This window comes from Hyperoodon ampullatus (assembly GCF_949752795.1).
Source record: "Hyperoodon ampullatus genome assembly, chromosome: X".
NCBI classification, from domain to species: Eukaryota; Metazoa; Chordata; class Mammalia; order Artiodactyla; family Ziphiidae; genus Hyperoodon; species Hyperoodon ampullatus.
Genome location: NC_136913.1, coordinates 111,455,662 through 111,479,161, shown reverse-complemented (window position 1 = coordinate 111,479,161; position 23,500 = coordinate 111,455,662). Strand labels below are relative to the sequence as shown.

At 36.9% G+C, this 23,500-nt stretch overlaps 1 protein-coding gene across 4 annotated transcripts in view; it reads left to right on the top strand.

The window, feature by feature from the left end:
• SMARCA1 (SNF2 related chromatin remodeling ATPase 1) overlaps positions 1 to 23,500 on the top strand; it is a gene marked incomplete at both ends in the record, with an annotated part of 147,078 nt that overhangs the window by 22,724 nt on the left and 100,854 nt on the right. For 2 of the 4 annotated variants that reach the window (XM_079726923.1, XM_079726924.1), the window contains 8 exons: positions 887 to 1,008; positions 4,022 to 4,057; positions 4,976 to 5,128; positions 7,827 to 7,959; positions 8,557 to 8,705; positions 10,871 to 10,990; positions 18,319 to 18,429; positions 18,691 to 18,804. In XM_079726923.1, coding sequence (XP_079583049.1) covers positions 887 to 1,008; positions 4,022 to 4,057; positions 4,976 to 5,128; positions 7,827 to 7,959; positions 8,557 to 8,705; positions 10,871 to 10,990; positions 18,319 to 18,429; positions 18,691 to 18,804 — 938 coding nt within the window. The remainder of the gene's footprint in view (positions 1 to 886; positions 1,009 to 4,021; positions 4,058 to 4,975; positions 5,129 to 7,826; positions 7,960 to 8,556; positions 8,706 to 10,870; positions 10,991 to 18,318; positions 18,430 to 18,690; positions 18,805 to 23,500) is intronic. The other 2 variants (XM_079726925.1, XM_079726922.1) reach the window with 1 other exon arrangement.

The following is a 23,500-nucleotide window of genomic DNA, read 5'->3' as shown; positions in this document are numbered from 1 at the left end:
GTTGGGGAAGTCTTCACAAAGATGACGTTTGAGGTGAGCACGGGAGAATGTGTAGGAGTAAACCAGGAGAAAAAGGAAGGGACGGGTGTTCCACATCTTCAGTGAAGCAGAGGTGTGAAAGAAGGGAATGTGGAGCTTGTGGTATTTGGGTAGAGTGGCAGTGGATGAGTCTGGGAAGATGGATGGGGCCATTACAAAAGGCCTTTTACACTATGATTTAAGGAGTTTGGACTATTTTGAAGGTGGTGGGGGTGGTCATAGAACATTTGGCTGTGGAGAGTGATGTGATCAGACTTGTATGTTAGGAAGAGAAGCTTGGAAGCAGTGTGGGGGTGTATCTCCTGAGGATGAGAGACTAGAAACATCCTCAGGATGGAGTAAAGGCAGATTTTATTTTATTTATTTATTATTTTAAAATTTTATTTTATTTTATTTTTACTCTTTTATCATTTAAATTTTATTTTATTTATTTTTTTATACAGAAGGTTCTTATTAGTTATCTGTTTTATACATATTAGTGTATATATGTCAATCCCAATCTCCCAATTCAACCCACCACTTCCCCCCTCTTGGTGTCCGTACATTTGTTCTCTACATCTGTGTCTCTATTTCTAGTAAGGGCAGATTTTTAAATCGTCCTAATATGCGTGGAGGATTTTGAGGACCTTAAAAATGTGTAACTCAACAAATGCATACTTCTGTTTAGTATCCCTTGAAGGTGTGTGTGTGTGTTTGTGTGTGTGTGTGTGTGTGTGTGTGTGTGGTTAGTGGAGTGTTCATGTGCTATATATTTATATTGCATGTGATGTTTACTTTTATTTTTGTAACTTTCAAGTTAGTTTTACACAAGATGAATAACTTGCTTTTTTTTGGTGAAATGTTTTAGGTTCAAGGGTTCTCATTTTTAGCCAGATGACTCGCTTGCTGGACATTTTGGAGGATTATTGTATGTGGCGTGGTTACGAGTATTGTCGACTGGATGGACAAACCCCACATGAAGAAAGAGAGGTGAGGAAGAGAAAATAAAGCAAGACTTGAAAAATCAGAGTTCAATTAAGCCATGTTTTTCATCATTAGGTAGTTTTGAACTTTGGCCTTTTCTTTAGCTAGGTGCATTGAATTTCTCACTACCATCTCTCTCTTTGAGATCTTTAGCTGGACTTCCATTACACTGGCTCTTTACAAATCATTCTTTCCAAGGTTTTCAAAGACATCCTAAGTTATCTATTACATCCTTGCCTCCTCTAATCACTGCTGTCTCTGGCCTTTTGACTACTTGTTTCTCAGTTTACTCTTTGACCCCTGATTCTATGTCATTTTCTTTTCTTGATTTGCCTCCTACATTAGACCCTCGCTCTTCATGGAGCTTAACAGTTGAGATTGTTTCAATTTATGAGCAACCATAGACTCATGAGACAGTAATTTGTAAAGGGAATGATCTCAGTCTTATGGAAATTTTGTACAACTGAAATGGGACAACATAGGTGTAGGAGCTTATCATGCACTTGGATTTTGGAGTACTAAAAGGTTGGTGTGCAGGAATGAGTCACTTAGCTAATGAGGAAGCCTGCCTAGCACCCAGTATTTTTCTCTAATTTGGAAATTCTTAAAGATTTTTAGATGATTTCTCATGAATGTCAGGGGTCTAATGTATTTTAAGCCCTTTAAAGCACTTTTTTTTGAAGGAGAGGGCTTTGCTAATTTATCTTCTCTTTTCTGTGATCCTTCAGGGCTCTGTCTTTGGCCTCTGTTTTAAGTCTATACTCATGCTCTGGGCAGAGATCGTGATTTCATGGTATAGTGGAAAATGCATTGAACTTGGTTTCAGAAGACCTGAACTTAACACCAACTCCACCACTATGTGTGCAAGCTATTTAATCCTCTGAGCCTCAGTATCTTTGACTCTTTATTATAAGGGTAATATTAATGCTTAGGCTTCTGTTTTCCTGACAGTGTTGTGAGGATCACTGCATATAATATGTATGAACAGAGTTTTTGTACTATGTAGTGCAGTATAGCCCACAGGTCATGAAAGTGCACACAGGCCTTTTCACCTCTCAGCTCTAGGACCCCTTCTCAGGCCACAAAGACTCTCAGCCTGTGTCCCTCTCCTTCCATAGCTGCAGTGGGCACTCTGTCCCTTGTGTGCCTCCTTAGTGAAACCTGGCATAGTGTATGATAGTGTCCACAGCAGGAGCACAGGCCCTTTTCACATTAAGGGTTTCCCTGCTACCCACTGTGGGAAAAAAGTTGCGGTAATATTTATAAATGAGGATGTTTCAAAGTTTATACTGTTCCCTTCTCTTTAGTCTTTTACCCTCTCTGAAATGGTAACTTGAAGCTTTATTGGGCTTTTGCTGATTTATTCCTGGGAATGGATTTCTCCAAATCCACATTAAGCATAGTACCGTCCAAGATGGCCCTTCTTCCCGGAATGAAGATGATACTAAGGCAGAAGAGTAGGTGCTTTCTGATCTCAAATAGCCAATTTGCATTTCTGTCTAATATCTCTGCTCATGAATAATGTGGACTTTACCTAATTATGCTCCAATTATCTGATTTCTTTTTTTTTTTTTTTTTTTTTTTTTGCGGTATGTGGGCCTCTCACTGTTGTGGCCTCTCCCGTTGCAGAGCACAGGCTCCAGACGCACAGGCCCAGCGGCCATGGCTCACGGGCCCAGCCGCTCCGCGGCATGTGGGATCCTCCCAGACCGGGGCACGAACCTGTCTCCCCTGCATCGGCAGGCGGACTCTCAACCACTGCGCCACCAGGGAAGCCCTATCTGATTTCTTAAAATGTTAAATAATGTTCTCGCTTCAGAGACTTTGAATCACATGCTTTGACTTTAGATATAGCAAAGTGAGGGACTTCCCTGGCGGTCCAGTGGTTGAGACTTTGCCTTCCAATGCAGGGGGTGGGGGTTCGATCCCTGGCTAGGGAGCTAAGATCCCACATGCCTTGCAGCCAAAAATCCAAAACATAAAATAGAAGCAATATTGTAACAAATTCTATGAAGACTTTAAAAACGGTCCACATCAAAAAAGAATCTTTAAAAAAAAAGATATAGCAAAGTGAGAGCTGTTCATTTTGTTTTGGAAATGTCCTGCCTTCCCATTATGTTGTTGTTCAGACAAGCATTTCATCTATTTTCCTAGTAAGAAGGGGAAGACTACCTTTAATTCCTTACTCGATTTGTTTGCGAGCTGTTAATAAGCAATTCTTTCTCAATAGCAGCTGGATTTGCCCTTTCTCCATTGCTACAGCTAAATTCAGCTAGCTTCTGTAACCTTTACATATTGGCCTCCTCACTTTTATAGGGAAAGGAACTAACATTTGTCAAGCAACGACTATGAGCTAGGCAACTTAGAGTTCCAGCTGAATTCTCCCAGCAGCCCAGTAAAGTATTGGCATAATTTTCTCCACTTGAAACTGTGTCTCAGAGAGGTTAAATGCTTGCTGAGAACCACATGTGTAATAAATGGTAGAGTTATGATTCACGCCCAGGTTTTTGCTATTTCCTCTACACCAAATTGCCTCTCACTACACCATGCTGCTTTCTATACTGCCCCCTCTACATGCTGTATGGACTGCGGCAGAGTCACCTTCTCTGTCTGCAACTTTTGACCATGCCATTCCATTCCTTAAAAATAGAACTTCCTGTATTTTGTGATTATGAAAGTAATATATGATTGCCAAGGAAATCTTGAGAAGAAAAGTATTTCTGGCCAATCTTTTTATGCATATATAATATATAAATAATTAATATTATACACTACATATGAAGTTCAGTATCCTGATACTTTTTACTCAACATTATGTTGTACTTTCCTATATCAGTAAAAACATATCATTGTAAAAATAATTTTAGTGTAATATTTCACCCTGTGGACATACAATAAATAATTTATCCCCCTATTGTTGATCATTCAGGTTGTTTCCAATTTTTCACTATTATAAATAATGCTTAAGTAAAAGTCCTTATACATAAATCTTTGTGCCCATCTCTGATTATTTCCTTAGGATAAATTCCTAGAAGTGGAATTACTGGGTCAAAGGGTATGAACACTTTTAAGACTCTTGATGCATATTGCCAAATTGCTTTCCAGAAAGGTTGTACCAATTTACACTCCCAGCAGCAATGTATGAGAGTGCCCGTCTCACCGCCCCCTCGTCAACATTGAGTATATCATTTTTTTAATCTTTAAAAAATGGTATTATGTTGTTTTAATTTGCATTTATTTGATTACTAGTGAGACTGAACATTATTCTTGTGTTTATTAGCCATTCGTACTTGTTCTTTTGTGTACTGTCCTTTTTTATCTCATTTTTCTATTGGGGTCTTAGTGTTTCTTTCTAATTAATTTGTATGAGAGCTTTATATAGTAAGGATATTAACATCCTATTAATTTTTAAGACTCTTCACTGAATATTCCTGGATTACCTTCCTGATTTTCCTCATTACTTCCCTGTTTGCTCCTTTTCACCATATGGAAATAAATCTACTTACCTTCCCCTCTATCTGTTGCTCTCATTCCCATTTCTAAGCTTTTATCTCTCTTGGTTGGTCTTCTATACCTTCTTTATTAATTCTTCATAAATTAATGGGAATGAAGTTGAGATATCTGACATTTTACCCCCCTAGATATATTTTAGCTCCCACTCAATTAAAACATTTTCACTATTATTATTTTAAAATAATTTAAATGATTGATTACTTGCTTAGTTAAATGTTTTTGTGATTGTTCTTTTTATTGATGTAAGCTTCTAAAGATTAGGAACATTATGTAATACACTTTTTACTGTACACATAGTACAGTTTATAGATAGATGCTTAAATATTTTTGAAGGTGGAAGAATATTACAAAGTGGGGTTTTGAGCATGCATGTTAAAATGTTTATTTCTTTCTTAAGGACTCTGGTAATATAATTTGATTTTTCTCTCTTTTTCTTCCATCTTCTGTCAATTAAATAAAGGAAGCAATAGAGGCCTTTAATGTTCCTAATAGTAGCAAATTCATCTTTATGCTGAGTACCAGGGCTGGAGGTCTTGGAATTAACTTGGCAAGTGCTGATGTGGTTATACTATATGACTCAGACTGGAATCCACAGGTTGATCTACAAGCTATGGTTAGTAATCTTTAATGATATCAGAAATTTGCCTTAGCTCAGAAAACTATTGTTATTTATACAGCACAAAGGTAATTTACGATAAAAGGGTAACAACAATCTTTGGGGGGGTTGTAGATGTTAAAATAGATTTTTCTGGAAAAAAGCTGCTGTGCTGATCGCAAAAACAAACGAAACAAAAACAAATACACCCCAAGCCCAACTATAGCATTTGTGTGTTGATTTCGGCTTTTTTTTTTTTTTTTTTTTTTGCGGTACACGGGCCTCTCACTGTTGTGGCCTCTCCCGTTGCGGAGCACAGGCTCCGGACGCGCAGGCTCAGCGGCCATGGCTCACGGGCCCAGCCACTCCGCGGCATGTGGGATCTTCCCGGACTGGGGCACGAACCCATGTCCCCTGCATCGTCAGGCGGACTGTCAACCACTGTGCCACCAGGGAAGCCCAATTTTGGCTTTTATCATGAAACAGAAATGTCATTTTTTCCCACTCCTAAATATTGAAGAGGGCACATACATATGTTTTAATGAAAAGGGTTTAAAAATTAGTCTTTCAGTATTATTTTCCTTAACAACTAAATATATTAAAATCCTTAGCACTGAAATTGGGAGAGATAGGATTTTAATTTCTGTTATAAAGCAATTGGGGCAAGAAGGTAAAAAGGTAACAAAGGAATGTATTCCAGGAAAACATTTGCTACCTAAGGACACCATCAGAAACTACTCTATGTTTAAAAAAGATTCAGGGAGCTTTTCTTACCTTTCATCATGGTATCATTTATTGAACTAGAGCTACAACGTGAGTCACTGTGACTCAAGTTTTGAGATATATATAATTTCAGAAGTAAAAAGATACAACATAGCTATGCACTCAGAATCCCCGGAATTTATGGGACAACTGACTGTCTTTGGAAACGATTAAAGTCATATGCCAATGAGGCAGAGCTTAGAAGTCGTCCCTTTTCTTTTATAATAGAGAATTGAAAATATTGACCATTGGGACATTTTAAAATCCACATGCTTTGGCATAATTGTTACTGCTTTAAGTACCAAACTGCATGTTTGATGTGACTAAGTAGGAGTAAGCCCCAGTAAGTGTTACTGAACTGGAAAACTTACTGGTAACACTTTATTTCCTTAAAAGTGTTAGAGGATAGCTGATCTTTCACGATTTACTGATTTGAGTTTGAAATGTAAATATGTGTAGGGGTGTTGCATTCTCTCTCAGTGTGCTGTGTTGAAACTGTTACTGGCTCTAGTGTTTTTATATTTAGTACAAGGGCTGTTTTGAACCCTGTTTCTTTGATTTGTTTTTCTCGACCAGCCTCCTCCCTTCACCTATTTGTTCTGGCAGCTTCTTGTGTTTTAAAAACACTCCCCCTGCAATGAACATTGTGGTACATGACTCTTTTTCTTTTTTTTTTTTTTTTTTTTTTTTTTTTTTTTTTTTTTTGCGGTACGCAGGCCTCTCACTGTTGTGGCCTCTCCCGTTGCGGAGCACAGGCTCCGGACGCACAGGCTCAGCGGCCATGGCTCACGGGCCCAGCCGCTCCACAGCATGTGGGATCCTCCCGGACTGGGGCACGAACCCGTGTCCCCTGCATCGACAGGCGGACCCTCAACCACTGCGCCACCAGGGAAGCCCACATGACTCTTCCTGAATTATGGTTTTCTCAGGGTATATGTTTAGCTTTTTAAGGAACCTCCATAATGTTCTCCATAGTGGCTGCTAAAAAAAAAAAAATGGTCATGAAGAACCTAGGGGCAAGACGGGAATAAAGACACAGACCTACTAGAGAATGGACTTGAGAATATGGGGAGGGGGAAGGGTAAGCTGGGACGAAGTGAGAGAGTGGCATGGACATATATACACTACCAAACGTGAAATAGATAGCTAGTGGGAAGCAGCCACATTAGCACAGGGAGATAAGCTCGGTGCTTTGTGACCATCTAGAGGGGTGGGATAGGGAGGGTGAGAGGGAGGGAGACGCAAGAGGGAAGAGATATGGGGACAGATGTATAACTGATTCACTTTGTTATAAAGCAGAAACTGACACACCATTGTAAAGCAATTATACTCCAATAAAGATGTTTAAAAAAAAACAACAAAACCCAAAAACACTCCCCATAGTTGTTTATATGTTATCAGAACTTGCCACCTGTCACACCTTTACCAACTGTAAACCATAGGACCAGTTCAAGACCATACAGTAAGGGTATTAATAGCCCATTAATTTTTATGACCCTTTACTACAGATCCCTGAATTGCCTCAGTAAACAGAAAGAACTGCTTGCTGATGAGAGAAAGCTGACTTTTGCCACCAAAGCAACCCTTATTAACTACTTTGCCCCTCACTTAAAAAACTCCTTGCTAGTGTGGAAGATGTTTGTATTTAATGGCTTAAAGTTACTTAGTAACTTAGTCCAGAAGCTTTCAGCTCTCTTTAGTCCTCATCTTAAAGGGGTTTTGTTTGTTGTCCTTCTGGAAATTTCCATTAATGGTACGGCAGAATATTTGCAGATTTCTGTGTTCCCAGGGGTGTCTAGATATTCTTAATATTCTTTACCCTCGTTTCAAAAGTGGCAGGTCTAGAGAGAACAGGAACTAATTTTTATTTTAAGAATTCTATAGCATAAGCTGGCTATACCATACATTTTATCCAGAATACCCTATGTCTTATATTAGGATTTTTTTTTACTAGGATCGGGCACATCGTATCGGTCAGAAGAAGCCAGTACGTGTATTTCGTCTCATCACTGACAACACCGTTGAAGAAAGGATTGTTGAAAGAGCTGAGATAAAACTGAGACTTGACTCAATTGTCATACAACAAGGTATTTATACGTGTAAACTGAATTAGGTGTTTTTTTTGAAAAACACTTGCAATTTTCTTCAGAGGAGATTACTTTTAATGAAAGTTGACCAAAATCTGCAAACTTAGTAAAAGAAAAAAGTCAAATTTAAAAAAATGCTAATTTAAATCTGCCTATTTTGAAACCTGGCATTCAGTATATGGAGTAGGTACTTGAACATCACTAGCTTATAGCTGAATGTCAGTGGCATGTCTTTTGAAGTACTTGGTATTATTTAGGAGATAAAATGTTTGGTTTAAAAATTTTAAAACATGTATTAGAGGGTACCTTTTCATACAGAACAATTTGATCTGAGAAATGAAGTTTGAACATGAGAAAATGTTTCTGTCCTTTTATGTTTTAACTGAATTTTATAGAAGGAAATTCATATTGAAACAGAAGGTATGGTAGAGGAAAAACTTGCAGGGTTGTTCATTTAAAAAATTACTTTAAAGCTCACTAATTTTCCGTTATAAAGTTTCACTTATGTTTAAATGTAGTAGTTTCTGATTAGAACTAATATGCTATGCTTTCTCTGGAATATCATTGAATATATACAACTTTTATTTTTATTATCAGGAAGACTTATTGACCAACAGTCTAACAAGATGGCAAAAGAGGAAATGTTACAAATGATACGTCATGGAGCCACCCATGTTTTTGCTTCTAAAGAAAGTGAGCTGACAGATGAAGACATTACAACTCTTCTGGAAAGAGGGGAAAAGAAGGTTAGTTAAAATGGCATTTTGTTTTCATGATGGATTGCTTTAACATCAGTTTATTTCAGCATGATTATTGTAGTGTGTTGTTTCAAATGCATGTTTCAAATGACTCATGTTCTAAGAATCTGTAGATTTATATCCAGGGATAATTTAGGGATTTTTTTAGTTTAATTTTTGGTGAGAAGAGTAAGAACTAGATTTTAAAATTGAGTGACCTTATATCTCATGCTTATAATATTGGTATTTACTCTACTTAAAAGCCAAAAAAAAATTTGTTTTTAATCACTTGTATCAGGACTGCATTTTTGTGACTTTTTTTGCATGGGATTAGAAATTATCTACTGATACATTGTGTTAACTGAAACTTTTGTGAACATTTTGTAAAATATTAAAGCATTATTTGTTGAAGTATAATAAGCTGTTTCAGAATATTACAATTTTGTGTTGACTTTACCTTTTTTCACAAATTATTATGGATAATTTCAAACATAAGCAAAAGTAGACAGAATAGTGTAATGAACCCCCATGTACTTATCACCCATTTCCAACAACCATCAACCAGCCCTGCCCCATTCACACTCCCAGTTCATTTTCCCCCTTCCTGGATTGTTTGGGAGCAAATCTCAGCCATATCATTTCAGATGTAAATATTTCACTATGTATTTCTAAGATATAAGAACTCTTTAAAAACATAACCATGATGGCATTGTCCCACCTGAAAAACCCCAATAATTCTTTAACAGCAAAAATCCAGTTATAATTCAAATTTCCAATTATCTCAGAAGTAGCTAAGCTTTTCTAAAACTTTTTTTAAAAATCAGAGTGCATATAAGGTCTATACACTGTCATTGGTTGATATGTCATGTGTATCTTTTTTAATCTGTAGGTTCTCCCTCCATTTATGTATTATTTCCCTTGTAATTTATTTGGTGAAGAAACTGGATTGTTTGCCTTTTGAGTTGCTCACAGTCTAGATTTTGCTGATTCCACCCCCACGGGGTATTTTACCATGTTCACTTATTTACTGTATTTACTGTAAATTGGTCGAATTTACTCCTCAGACTATTTTTTGTTTCTGAGGCTATATCTCCATACATTTATATTATAGCCCCAGGACTTATTTATTTTATAACTGACCTCCCACCCCCCACCTCTGGCAACCAGCCAATCTGTTCTCTGGGTCTATGAGTTAGGTTTTCTTTTTTTTTTAGATTCCACATATCAGTGAGATCATATGGTATTTTTCTTTCTCTGTCTGACTTATTTCATTTAGCATAATAGCCTCAAGGTCCATCCACGTTGTCTCAAATGGCAGGATTTCCTTCTCTTTAATGGCGGAGTAATATTCCATTGTATACATTTACACCACATTTTCTTTATCCATTCATCCATGATGGACACTTAGGTTGTTTCCACGTCTTGGCTATTGTAAATAGTGCTGTAACGAACATGGGGGTGCAGCTAGGTATCTTTTCAAGTTAGTGTCTTCATTTCCTTCAAATAAATTCCCAGGAGTGGAATTTGGAATTGCTGGATCATATGGTAGCTCTATTTTTAATTTTTTGAGGAACCTCCATACTGTTTCCTACATTGCCTTAACCAATTTACATTCCCACCAACAGTGTAGGAGGGTTCCCTTTTCTCCACATCCTCTCCAGCATTTATTATTTGTAGATTTTTTGATGATGGCCATTCTAACAGGTGTGAGGTGATATCTCATTGTAGCTTTGATTTGCATTTCCCTGACGATTAGTGATATTTAGTACCTTTTCATGTATCTGAGGTCATATGTTGGAATTTGAACAATCTTGTGTTATTGTGTTTCATGTTAGTGTGCAAATGTGTTGTTTAATCCAAGTTTGCCTTTGTTTTAGTATTAGCCATGTGTCCCATTAAAATTATGCAGCAGAAATTATAATATGGCTACATTCTCAATGACAAAAGATTTTAAAGAAAGCCTAAGTGAGAACACTTAAGAACCATTTAAGTATTTAAAATACTTGGGGCAAATTAAATTTATATTCAAGTTTGATGTTAACATTGCATTATTACCTTGTAAATTAACAGACTGCATATTTCATATCAAAACCTGACTTTTAAAAAGAGAAAATCCACAGATTTTTATAAGTAATTCAGTGATAATTTTCTAATTTCAATGCATTCAACTTTAGACTGCAGAGATGAATGAACGCTTGCAGAAAATGGGAGAGTCTTCTCTGAGAAATTTTAGAATGGACACTGAACAAAGTTTGTACAAGTTTGAAGGAGAAGATTATAGAGAAAAACAGAAGGTAACTTTTTACCCTCAACCATTAGATTCTCAAATTAGCATTTCTTCCCGTAACAATTATATATTTAACAAAACAGTGGCACTTACCTATCACAATACTGTGCTATAGAGTGAAAGTGATGTATGTCAAAATGATCTTATCTAAGGGCTGGTTTATTATTATTATTATTACCACCACCATCAACATCATTTTTGCTGTTGCTGCTACTACCTCTACCACCACTTTTGTTTTTGAGAAGCAGTATAGGATGTGGTTGAGTTCCTGGATTCTAAAGCTGAAATCACAACTCGATCACTAATTAAGTGACTTAAATTATTTTTTTATTGAAGTATAGTTGATTTACAATGTTGTGTTACTTTTAGGTATACAGCAAAGCGATTCAGTTATACATACATGTGTATTTTTTTCAGATTCTTTTCCCTTATAAGTTATTACAAAATTTTGAGTATAGTTCCCTGTGCTGTACAGTAGGTCTTTGTTGGTTATCTATTTTATATGTAGTAGTGTGTATATGTTAATCCCAAACTCCTAATTTATCCTTCCTCTCCTTTCCCCTTTGGTAACCATAATTAAGTGACTTTGGATAATCAGTTTTTTCACCTATCAAATGGAGGTTGGAGTAATTACATTATAGAGTAATTAGAACAAAATATATAGCACTTAGTATTAATTATATTAGTAATAATATTATTGTTAACATATAGTTACTTAAATGCCAGAAGGACTTTGTTACAGGTGATCTCATTTATAAAAGAATGCCTTGTAATATACTTCATGGGCAACAAAGGTCTCTTGAAGAAATGGTAATTTTATTTATTTTGTCTGTTTAGACTGAAATTATGGCTGTAATTTTAAAAACTTTTAATTTTGAAATAACTTCAGACTTTATTGCAAAAAATAATAAAGAGTTCACATATATCCTTCACTCAGCTTCCCCTAATGTTAACAATTTACTTAATCATATTACAGTGATCAAGTCCAGGAAATTAACATGTTTCCCCCTAATGTCCTTTCCCTGTTCCAGGGTTTATAATCCAGGATCCCACATTGCAGTTTTTAAAAACAGAGTTTTATTTTTAAGAGCAGTTTTAGGTTCACAGCAAAATCAAGTGGAAAATACAAAGACTTCCCATATTCCATCTGCCTCCCCCCAACAGCTTCCTCCACTGTCAACATCCCACACCAGTCGAACCTACACTGACACATCATTATCATTCAAAGTCCATCGTTTACATTAGGATTCACTTTTGGTGTTGTACAGTCTGTGGGTTTGGATAAATGTATAAATGACTGGTATCCACCATTATGATATCCAGAATAGTTTCACTGCCCTAAAAACCCTCTGTGTGCTGCCTGTTAATCCCACCCTCCCGTCAACCCCTAGCAACAACTGATCTTTGCACTTTCTCCATAGTCTTGCCCTTTCCAGAATATTATATAGTTGGAATCATACAGTATGTAGCCTTTTCCGATTGGCTTTTTTCACTTAGTAATATGCATTTAAAGTTCCTTCATGTCTTTTCATGGCTTGATAGCTCATTTCTTTGTAGTGTTGAGTTATATTCCATTTTCTGGATGTACTACAGCTTATTTATGCATTTATTTACTGAAGGACATCTTGGTTGCTTCCAAGTTTTGATAATTATGAATAAAGCTGCCATAAACATTTATGTGCAGGTTTTTGTGTAGATATAGATTTTCAACTCCTTTGGGTAAATCCCAAGGAGCACGATTATTGGATTGTATGGTAAGAGTATGTTTAATTTTGTAAGAAACTGCCAACCTGTCTTCCAAAGTGGCCATACTATTTTACATTCTCGTGGGCAGTGAATGAGAGTTCCTGTTGCACCACATTCTCACCAGCATTTGGTGTTGTCAGTGTTCTGGATTTTTGCCATTTTAGTAGGTGTGTAGTAGTATGTCTTTGTTTTAGTTTGCATTTCACTGATGACATATGATGGGGAGCATCTTTTCATTTGCTTATTTGCCATCTGTATTTCATCGGGGAAGTGTCTCCTCAGATCTTTTGCCCATTTAAAAATCAGAATGGTTGTTTTCTTATTGTTGAGTTTTAAGAGTTCTTTGTATATTTTGGAAAATAGTCTCTTATCAGATATGTCTTTCGCAAACACTTTCTCCCAGTCTGTGGCTTGTCTTCTCATTCTCTTGACCCACATTGCATTTTGTTGCTGTGTCTCCTTGGTCTCTTCTAATCTGTGATAGTTCTCAGTCTTTCTTTGTTTTTCATGACCTTGACCCTCTTGAAGAGTATTGTTCAATCGTCTTGTAGTTTGAATCTCACTTTGGGGTTGTTCGACTTTTTTTTCATGATTTGATTGACATTATGCATTTTTAGCAAGAATGTGTTGGAAGGGATGTTATGTCTTTCTCAGTACATCATACCAGGGAACATATGACATCACTATGTCATGTTACTGGCGACAGTAACCTTAATCACTTTGTTGAAGTGATGGCTGCTGGGTTTTTCCACTGTAGAGTTCCCATTTTTCCCTTTGTAACTGATAAGTATCTTGGTGGGGGGAGATAAGCCTCAAATTTTTGCCCACTGGTTTTAGCACCTCTTGGTGGAGTTTGCCTGCAATAGTTATTGTGGTGTTTACTTAATGGTAATTTTGTATTTCCTTCATTCCATCTACATTTATTAATTGGGATTTTTCTGTAAGGAAGAGCTGTCCCTTCTGCACATTTATTTATATACTCATTTATTTATATCAACATGGACTCAAGGAGAGTTATTTTTTGAGTTATAATACAATTCTATCGTTTTTATTTTGTTACTCAAATTATTCTATAAAGCTGTTATATTTTTTAACTGACAGAATGAATTTTTTAAAATAAAAAAGCTTATTCTTGGGTATTGATTTTACTGAAAAATCAGAGGTGAGCCATTTTAATTTGCATTGCAACTAGTATGTTGATAATGCTTTGTTGATATCATTATTTCTGGTTAGTTTTTAGTATCTTGACCAAAATCTATGTGGTTATTCTATCTATAACCTTAATTCAGACTACTTATGGCTTACTCTGAGGAGATGGAGGTGATAGCCTACATACACAGAGTGGAAACTGCCTTCCTAATATGCTTTTTAGATCTCATTATGTGATATGAATTTTATTAATTTTACAATTACTCCCGTGAGCTTATTGTTATTATAAGTGTTTTATAAAATAACAGTGAAAAGTCTAAATATCAGTGGTGCTTCCTACCTACATTCTTAGAGGAAAATTAGGCTTAGTAAAATATTTGTCCATTTCTAATATAACAAGTATTCCTGTGTTTCTAATTCTAGCAAAATAATGATGTACAGATATAAAGAAATTTTAATGATAACAATTATGATGACTTTTATAATTGACTGACTAAATCAGATATTTTTCTGAATATTCTGAGTTGAAATTATATTTTATTATGTCTTTTTCCATATTTTCTAGATAGGTTCATAAAATAAGTTCATACTGTCCTTTGAAGAGAATTGAAAACCTGCAAGAATGTTGTTCATACCTATGGAAATTGCACAGTGAGGTAGATTTTCATATAAGATTTGTCGAACCAGTTGTATTAGTTTATAACCATACCTGGTGAATTAAGTCATAATGACTGAAATTGATTCTGAATAAATTAACCTGAATAAGTTTGTATTAATGTAGTCTTATCTAAAATAAACTAATTCAGCATGATTTATTCTGTTTTTGAAAGTCCAGGAATTGGCCTTTAATACTTATTTCAAATTTGAATATCTAAACCTTCAAACAAGTATAGGTTAAATGGCCAAATACATTACTTTTAGAAAGTTAAGTTATTATTGATTTTTCATCCCAATTGAGACAAATAAATATTGGTTATTAAAAAATATCTTTTTGGGCTTCCCTGGTGGTGCAGTGGTTTAGAGTCTGCCTGCCGATGCAGGGGACACGGGTTCGTGCCCCGGTCCGGGAAGATCCCACATGTCGCGGAGCAGCTAGGCCCGTGAGCCATGGCCACTGAGCCTGTGTGTCCGGAGCCTGTGCTCCGCAACGGGAGAGGCCACAACAGTGAGAGGCCCGTGTACCGCAAAAAAAAAAATTATATATATATATATATATCTTTTCTATTACTGTCATCTCACATTAACCCATCTGAGGGGAAAAAGAAAACAAAACTCATCATCTTACATAACTCACATTATCCATCTTGTGAACTTTTAGAGGTAAAAGAGACATTTAGTCTAACTTTGTTTGTGATTAAGAAATCCCATCTATAGCATCTAGGACAGTTATCTAGCCTCTGTTTTTTTTTCTTACCCCCATCCAGCCTCTGGTTGAACTCGGTCATGGGTCATGTTGGGATTCTTACTCAGGATATTTCATTTCACTGTGTTATATTCTCTGGTTCTCAGAATACTTCTATTTTTAAAAAAATTTATTTATTTGGTTGCACCAGGTCTTAGTTGTGGCACACAGGCTCCTTAAATGAGGCAGGCGGGCACCTTAGTTGTGGCACATGGGCTTCTTAGTTGAGGCAGGTGGGCTTCTTAGTTGTAGCATGCAAAAAACTCTTTAGTTGTGGCATTCAAACTCTTAGTTGCAGCATGCATGTGGGATCTAGTGCCCTGACCAGGGATCGAACCTGGGCCCCCTGCATTGGGAGCGCAGAGTCTTATCCACTATGCCACCAAGGAAGTCCCTCAAAATACTTCTTATTTGGCTTATAAGCTCCTTGGTGGAAGAGATTGTTTTATTCATTTTTGTATCCTTGACACTTGCAAATAGGTACTTAAGACATATTTGTTAAATTATATTGAGTAGCAATCTACTTTCTTGTGACTTTCCATGTTGGTTTTAATCTTATGGATCAACAAAGAACTGTTTTTTTCTATCTGATAGACTTTTCCATAATGTGGATGCCACCATTTTGTCTTTAGTCTTTACTTCTCTAGACACAGAGTTTATGATTTCTAACCATTCTAGTCATCTTAGTTTATCATCCACTCTTAAAATGTGATAACAAGGTTAGAACTCAGCCTGTAGATGAGGTCAAATAGAGTGGGACCATTAACTGTATTGGATTGGCCAAAAAGTGCCTTCGGTTTATAAGTAAAAATAAAAGACACATTTTTCATTTTCACCAAGAACTTCATTGAACAACGTATTCACCCTGTTGTTTCACTACCTTCTGGCATTTTTCAGGCAACTTCATAATTCCATCTTCCCAAAACTTTTTATCTTTTTGAGCAGAGAACTGTTCAAGGTTCCTTTTACAGTCTTCCAGGGAATTGAAATTTTTTCCATTAAGAGAATTTTGTAAAGACCAAAATAATTGGAAATCTGAAGGTGCAGTGTCTGGTGAATACGGCAGATGAATCAGAACTTCCCAGCTAAGCTGTAACAGTTTTTGTTTGGTCCTCAAAGAAACATGCGGTCTTGTGTTACCCTGATGGAAGATTATGCATTTTCTGTTGACTAATCATTGAGTGCTGCTTTCAGTTGGTCTAATTGGGAGCAGTACTTGTTGGAATTAATCGTTTGGATTTTCAGAAGGAGCTCATAACAGAGGACTCCCTTCCAATCCCACCATATACACAACATCACCTTCTTTGGATGAAGACTGACCTTTGGTGTGGTTGGTGGTGGTTCATTTCACTTGCCCCACGATCTCTTCCATTCCACATTACTGTACAGTATCCAGTTTTCATCACCCGTCACAATTTGTTTTAAAAATGGAACATTTTCTTTATGTTTAAGTAGAGCAGAAATATGGTCAAGAAGGTTTTTTTCGCTTAACTTATGTGGAACTCAAACATCAAAGCGATTCACATAACCAAGCTGGTGCAAATGATTTTCAGTGCTTGTTTTGGATATTTTGAGTATGTTGGCTAGCTCCCGCATGGTATAATGTTGATTGTTCTCAATAACTCGATTTGATTGCTATCAACTTCAACTGGAACACCTGACTGTGGAGCATCATCCAGTTAGAAATCTCCAGCACGAAACTTCACAAACCACTTTTGACACGTTCGATCAGTCAAAGCACCTTCTCCATACACTGCACAAATCTTTTTTTTTTGCGTTTCAGTTGCATTTTTACCTTTCTTGAAAAATAACGCATAATATGCTGGAAATGTTGCTTTTTTTCTTCCATCTTCAATGTTAAAATGGCTACACAAAAATTCACCAATTTTGATGTCTTTTTTTTAAATGCATGCTGATATGACAGCTGTCACATACAATCTAACAGAATTGTTTCAAATAAAGTTAAAGACAACTAAGTGCTACTAGAGCCATCTTACAGAAAAAAACAAACAAAACTTTTAGCCAACCCAATAGATTAATGGCCTCTTTTGTGTAAAAGTACTAGGCTAGGCACTGTGAAATCAAGAAAAATATCTGAACTAGAAAAGCATACCTACAGACTCCAGAACTTTATATTGTCACTTTTGTATGTTGACTTTTAAATTGCATTTTCTAGCTGATATTGGGGTAAAATTTTGTAAGGCTACCAAATCATTGTTCACACCACTTTGGATATTTAATAATAACTTACATTTAACTCTTGGCAGTTTACCTAATGCTTTCACGTATATGGTCACATTTAATCCTCAGAGTAGGTATTATTATTATTGCCATTTTACAGATGGAGAAAATAATTTCTTCAAAGTTATACAGTTGGTAAAGTGGCAGAACCTGGTTTCAAATTCAGGTTTTTCTGATTCCACTGGCTTTTCCCACAGCTACCTTACCAAGAGGTCTTATTTTAAAATTTCTCTTGATTTGAAGGGCTATATGGCTGTCATGTTGATATTCATTATTTATGCCTTTCAGCTATTTTCTAATTCATACACTTAACACAGTTACCAGAATCAATATTAGTCTTCCTCCTATATTAGACGCTATTTATTTATTTTGACATAAAATATTAACCAGATTATGCAAATTCTTCTCAATTACTAAGGAAGAGCTAAGTTTCAAACTTACTTAAAAAAAAAAAAAGAAAACCATCCTTGCACTTGCACCTAAACTTGGTATACAGTATGAGGTTTTGGAACTTGGGATGTATAACTGTGACTTATAAAGCAAGTTTTTTTTTTTTTAATTGAAGTATAGTTGATTTACAATATTGTGTTAGTTTCAAGTGTACAACAAAGTGATTTAGTTATTTTTTTTCAGATTCTTTTGGGGTGCATGTATCTTTTCCAATTAGAGTCTTACAAAGCAAGTTTTGATTCTTCCTAATGGCTTTTGTTTTCTCACACTTCTACAACCTTGATGTGCTTGATATTTATAAAACAATTTGGAATTATTAAACTCCTCATTCTTGTTTTCGTGTATAGCTTGGAATGGTGGAATGGATTGAACCTCCCAAGCGAGAACGCAAAGCCAACTATGCGGTGGATGCCTACTTCAGAGAGGCTTTACGTGTTAGTGAGCCAAAGATTCCAAAGGTAAAGCAGTATGAGGCCAGGTTTTATGTCCTACAGTAGAATTCTCTTGTAACGTGGTCTCTGATTCAGTTTTACTTATATTAGTGCTAAATCTTAGTCCCTAAAATATAACAGTACAGAAGAGTACTTGATATGCTCCAGCCATATAAATGGATTCCATTGTATTTATTTTTCTGTATATAAAAGAAATAATAAAAGATAAGTATGTTCACTTCATGTACTGAAAACAAATATATATGTAATGCATTTTCTCCCCCGCAGGCTCCACGACCTCCCAAACAGCCAAATGTTCAGGATTTTCAGTTTTTCCCACCACGCTTATTTGAGCTCCTTGAAAAGGAAATTCTTTATTATAGGAAGACCATAGGCTATAAGGTAATTTTTCAGTTTTTTGGATTAGCATAATACAATCTTTTAAGCTAATATAATGTATCAAGCTAGACTAGAAAGTGTTCCATTTTAATGTGAGAGAACTTAAGAGTAAGTCAAAATAGTGGTGTTTTTAAAACCAAAGAGGAGGTTTAACTAGAAGCAAAGCATCAAGCTACCCAATCACCAGTAAGATCATCACTAAATGAGATCAGTGGAGAATTATCCAATATTTCAAAATAGTAATACCATTTTAATAATGCTCATGTTCAAGTGCTCAAAGAATATGTAGAATAAACAATAGGTATGTTTAAATAGAAGTGAATGTATGATAGATGATAGGAAATTTTTGATTATTTTCCTCAAAATGACCAAGAAATAGTATTTTTGTGTTTATTGCTCATAGATTGATAGAAGCCCTGTTGGTGGTTAGTAGATTGTGGTCACTTAGGTGTTAAAATAATGATAAACACGATAATGAATTATAAAACTTAAAAATGATCTTTTGGAATTCAAATTTCTTATATAGGTAGATAAGAACCTATTTATAGTGAGTGAAATATAATGTTTGTCATACTTACAGCTATCACATTGAGAGATTAAGCATACCAGGTTATTTCTGTATGTTGAAATTGGCTTCCTAGTGAGTGGAAAGGGATGACCAAATAATAATCAAAAGTATGAACAAAATTATAAAAGTATTAACACTGTTATAATTTTATGAAGATTTCTGTTTTATGAATTGTAAGCTGTGTTTTAAAATTTATTTTGTGAACCTTTATCACAAGTGGAACTGTGACCAGTTATTTTGATTAGTAACTGTAATATGCCTAGAAAAGCTCCATATACATATAAGATATTTAGTGAGTTAATATTTTGGAACTGAGGGAAGAGATATGGGGACGTATGTATATGTATAACTGACTCACTTTGTTATAAAGCAGAAACTGACACACCATTGTAAAGCAGTTATACTCTAATAAAGAGGTTAAAAAAATATTTTGGAACTGAGTGAATCTCTAGAGTGTTTCTACTGTTTGTCCAAAGTGGGAGCACTGTCATTTGAAATAGAGCAAAAAAGTTTTGCTTGCTATTTATGTACCAAAGTTTAGATATATATAAATAGGGACAAGAAACTTAAGGTGAATATAAGTGGAAATATATATAAATAGGAACAAGAAAGTTAGGGTGAATATAAGTATAAAAATATATAAATAAAGTGGTTAGTTATAATCCGGTTAGAGAAATATGATTAAATTTGAATGTATTTAACCAACAGGACTGGATAAAATCCTTCTTAGGAAGTTGTAGAAGAGTACAGTAATCATGGTTGAACATCGGATGAGGCATAAAACCAGTTTCAAAGAAAGTGAAAACAGCAATATGTTAGAAGAAACAGGCAAGTTATAGGTTTAAAATGTATAATAAAAATAGTAAAATTAATAAAGTAGTGAATAAGATTTCACGAGGTAAACAAATATATACATGATCCCACTAAGAATTATTAAACATTTTAGGTTTAGATCATTATTTTCTGTTAACTTTTTTTTTTTTTTTTTTTTTTTTTTGTGGTACGCGGGCCTCTCACTGTTGTGGCTTCTCCCGTTGCGGAGCACAGGCTCCGGACGCGCAGGCTCAGCAGCCATGGCTCACGGGCCCAGCCGCTCTGCGGCATGTGGGATCCTCCCGGACCGGGTCATGAACCCGCGTCCCCCTGCATCAGCAGGCGGACTCTCAACCACTGTGCCACCAGGGAAGCCCCCTGTTAACTTTTATTGACTATCATTAGTGAGACTTAAAAGGAGAATTAAATTGAAATGTTAGACCTCAGTAATCAACCAAAATCTGTGTAGAGCATCTTATAATTGAATAAATGCTTTACCACATACTTCATTTGATTTCTTAGAAACCCTGTGAGATAGGTTTATTACCTCTATATAATAGGTGAGGAAACAAGTTCAGTGAGGTTAAATGACTTGTTCAAGGTCAGGTAGCTAACAGAGTTGCCAAGGGTGCTGGTCTCAAACACAGGTTCTGAGCATTCAAATGCTATGCTCTTTCCACTCAGACGTTCTGGGCTATTTCTGCAGCTGACATAACTCTGCTTCTTTCTGCAGCCCTAAATAAGGACTGTGTTTACAGTGGTTTGACATGTTGTTTGGGAGGTGAGCCAAGTGGTAGTCAAGTAGCAGCAATAAAAAAATCACCTCTGCTAATATAACTGTTTATGCTCCTTCTTTGGAGATACTGAAATTCTGTTCCCTGTGATAATACCGTGCCCACCACATTCTCGCCACAGCTCTGGTTTTAATGTAAATAGTGCCTTTCATTACAGGCAGTTTGTGGTTAAGGGTCAGGGTCTTACATGACAGTTGGGTGATGGCCAGCTGGAAGGAGATGGAGGAGAGAGGAAACCTTAGAAGAGGGAGGAATGAAGGGACAGCTGCAAAGGGTGATAGGAAGGAGGAAGGTGCGAGAAGAGAGGAAAGGGATGAGTGAGCAGAGGGGAGATGGCATGGCATCCATGCTATGGCACCTTACTGTTTTCTGTTCCTCACCTCCCGGAGAGAAGTGACTGGAGAGGGAGTGTGAGTGAAAGGAGGACTTTTTCATTTAATACATATTTATCGAGTGCTCCCCTATGCCAGGTCCTATGTCAAGGTCTGAGGATAAACTGACGAATAAGACAGAGGGGGTTCCTCAGTGCACAGTACTTACGTTCTAATGGAAGAGACAGACATTAAGCTGAAAGCACAGCGTAGTGACGTTATTTGTTTTCAGTACTTACAAAGGGTGCTATGAGGGATCATAACATGGGTATCTAGTGTGGAGTGGGAGATCAGGGAGGTGGTCCCTAAGGACCACCATTTAAGTTGAGATCAGAGAGATGCACAGGAATTAGCCAAGTGAAGTGTGGGACAGAAGCGTTCAGGTGGGGGAGCCACAGGTACAAACGTGTTGTGGTAGGAAGGAGGATTGCCCCTTCAGAAACTGAAAGAAGGCCAGTGTTGCTAGGGAGTGGTGAGAAGGAGAATGACTTGAGATGAAACTGGTGAGTTGGTTGAGTTGGATCATGTGGAGCACTGAACATTAATTATAGGTCATATTAATTAGGTTGAACTTCAGAGCAAAGAAAGCCTTTGAGATGTTTTTAAGGCAGAGGGGTAGGTGGGTGATGGAATAATAACAGCAGGTAGTTATTTAGTCCTTACTTGTGTTGCTTACTCTTCTTAGTTGTTGAAAAATGATTAGCTCAGTATTCTCAGAAGAGCCCTGGAACTAAATACCCATTTTACAGGTGGGGAAACTGAGGCATACAGAGGTTGAGTAATTTGCCCTGAGTAATTTGCTCAAGGTCAAACCACTTATAAGAGGTAGAATATGATCAGACTTACATTTTTAAAAATCACTCTGGGCTTCCCTGGTGGCGCAGTGGTTGAGAGTCCGCCTGCCGATGCAGGGGATGCGGGCTCGTGCCCCCGTCCGGGAAGATCCCACATGCCACGGAGCGGCTGGGCCTGTGAGCCATGGCCGCTGAGCCTGTGCGTCCAGAGCCTGTGCTCCGCAACGGGAGAGGCCACAACAGTGAGAGGCCTGCGTACCGCAAAAAAAAAAAAAAAAAAAAAAAAAATCACTCTGACTGCAACACAGAGAATGGTGAGTTTCTCCAGGGAAACCAGCCAGGAGGCTGCTGCAGTGTGAAGATGAAAAGATGGTGGTGGCTGGGAGTGTGGTGGTGGCAGTGGGGGTGGAAGGAGAATCGACCCCCTACCACTCCACTCCTAGCTCCATGATCTCCTCAGCCCCATCCTGGATTGCCTTTGTATTGTCTTAAGACTTGCCTTGATCCTCTGTATGCATACTTAGCTGGGGATTTACAAGACAAAGAAGAATACATTCTGGATGTTGGTTCTTTCTGAACCTTGTCTCTTCCATTCTTTACCAGGGGCTACAGACCTGAGCTAAGGTGGGTGCTTTAATTGGGTGGGTCTCATGTTTGAGTACAGTTGTCTCTCGGTATCTGCGGGACATTGGTTCCAGAAGCCCACAAAGATACCACGATCCATGAATGCTCAAGTCTCTTATATAAAATGGTGTAGTATTTGCATGTAACCTATGCAAATTTGCCCATATATTTTACATCATCTGTATATTACTTATAATACCTAATACAATGTGATTGCTATGTAAATAGGTATAAATACAAAGTGAATCTTATGTATATAGTTGCCAGCATGCAGCAGATTCAAGTTTTGCTTTTTGGAACTTTCTGCAATTTTTTCCTCAAATATTTTTGATCTGAGGTTGCTTGAATCCACAGATGCAGAACCCGCGGATACGGAGGGCTGACTGTATAGACAGATGAGCATGGCATGTTAATCACTTGCAAAAGCTTCCTATAAAGGATGATATGATATTGATAAGTGTTGGGCATATCTTCTCAAGGATTCCTAGCATTGATTTTTTTCCCCCTACTAAACCTCCAGAAAACTAACCCAAGCCACAATATGATTGGAACAATAGTTTGTTCTCAGATGCACAGGACTGCTGTAGTGGAGTTTCCTGATATTCTCTACGTAGTTAGGTTCTCAAAAAGGGACTCCTTTCCCTCTTTCTGCTTGAATGATTGTTAGCTCAGGGGAGGGAGGTTTTGTCTGAAGCCGGGGGCATTGTGGTGCATCGTTCCATTTTGTCCATTTTG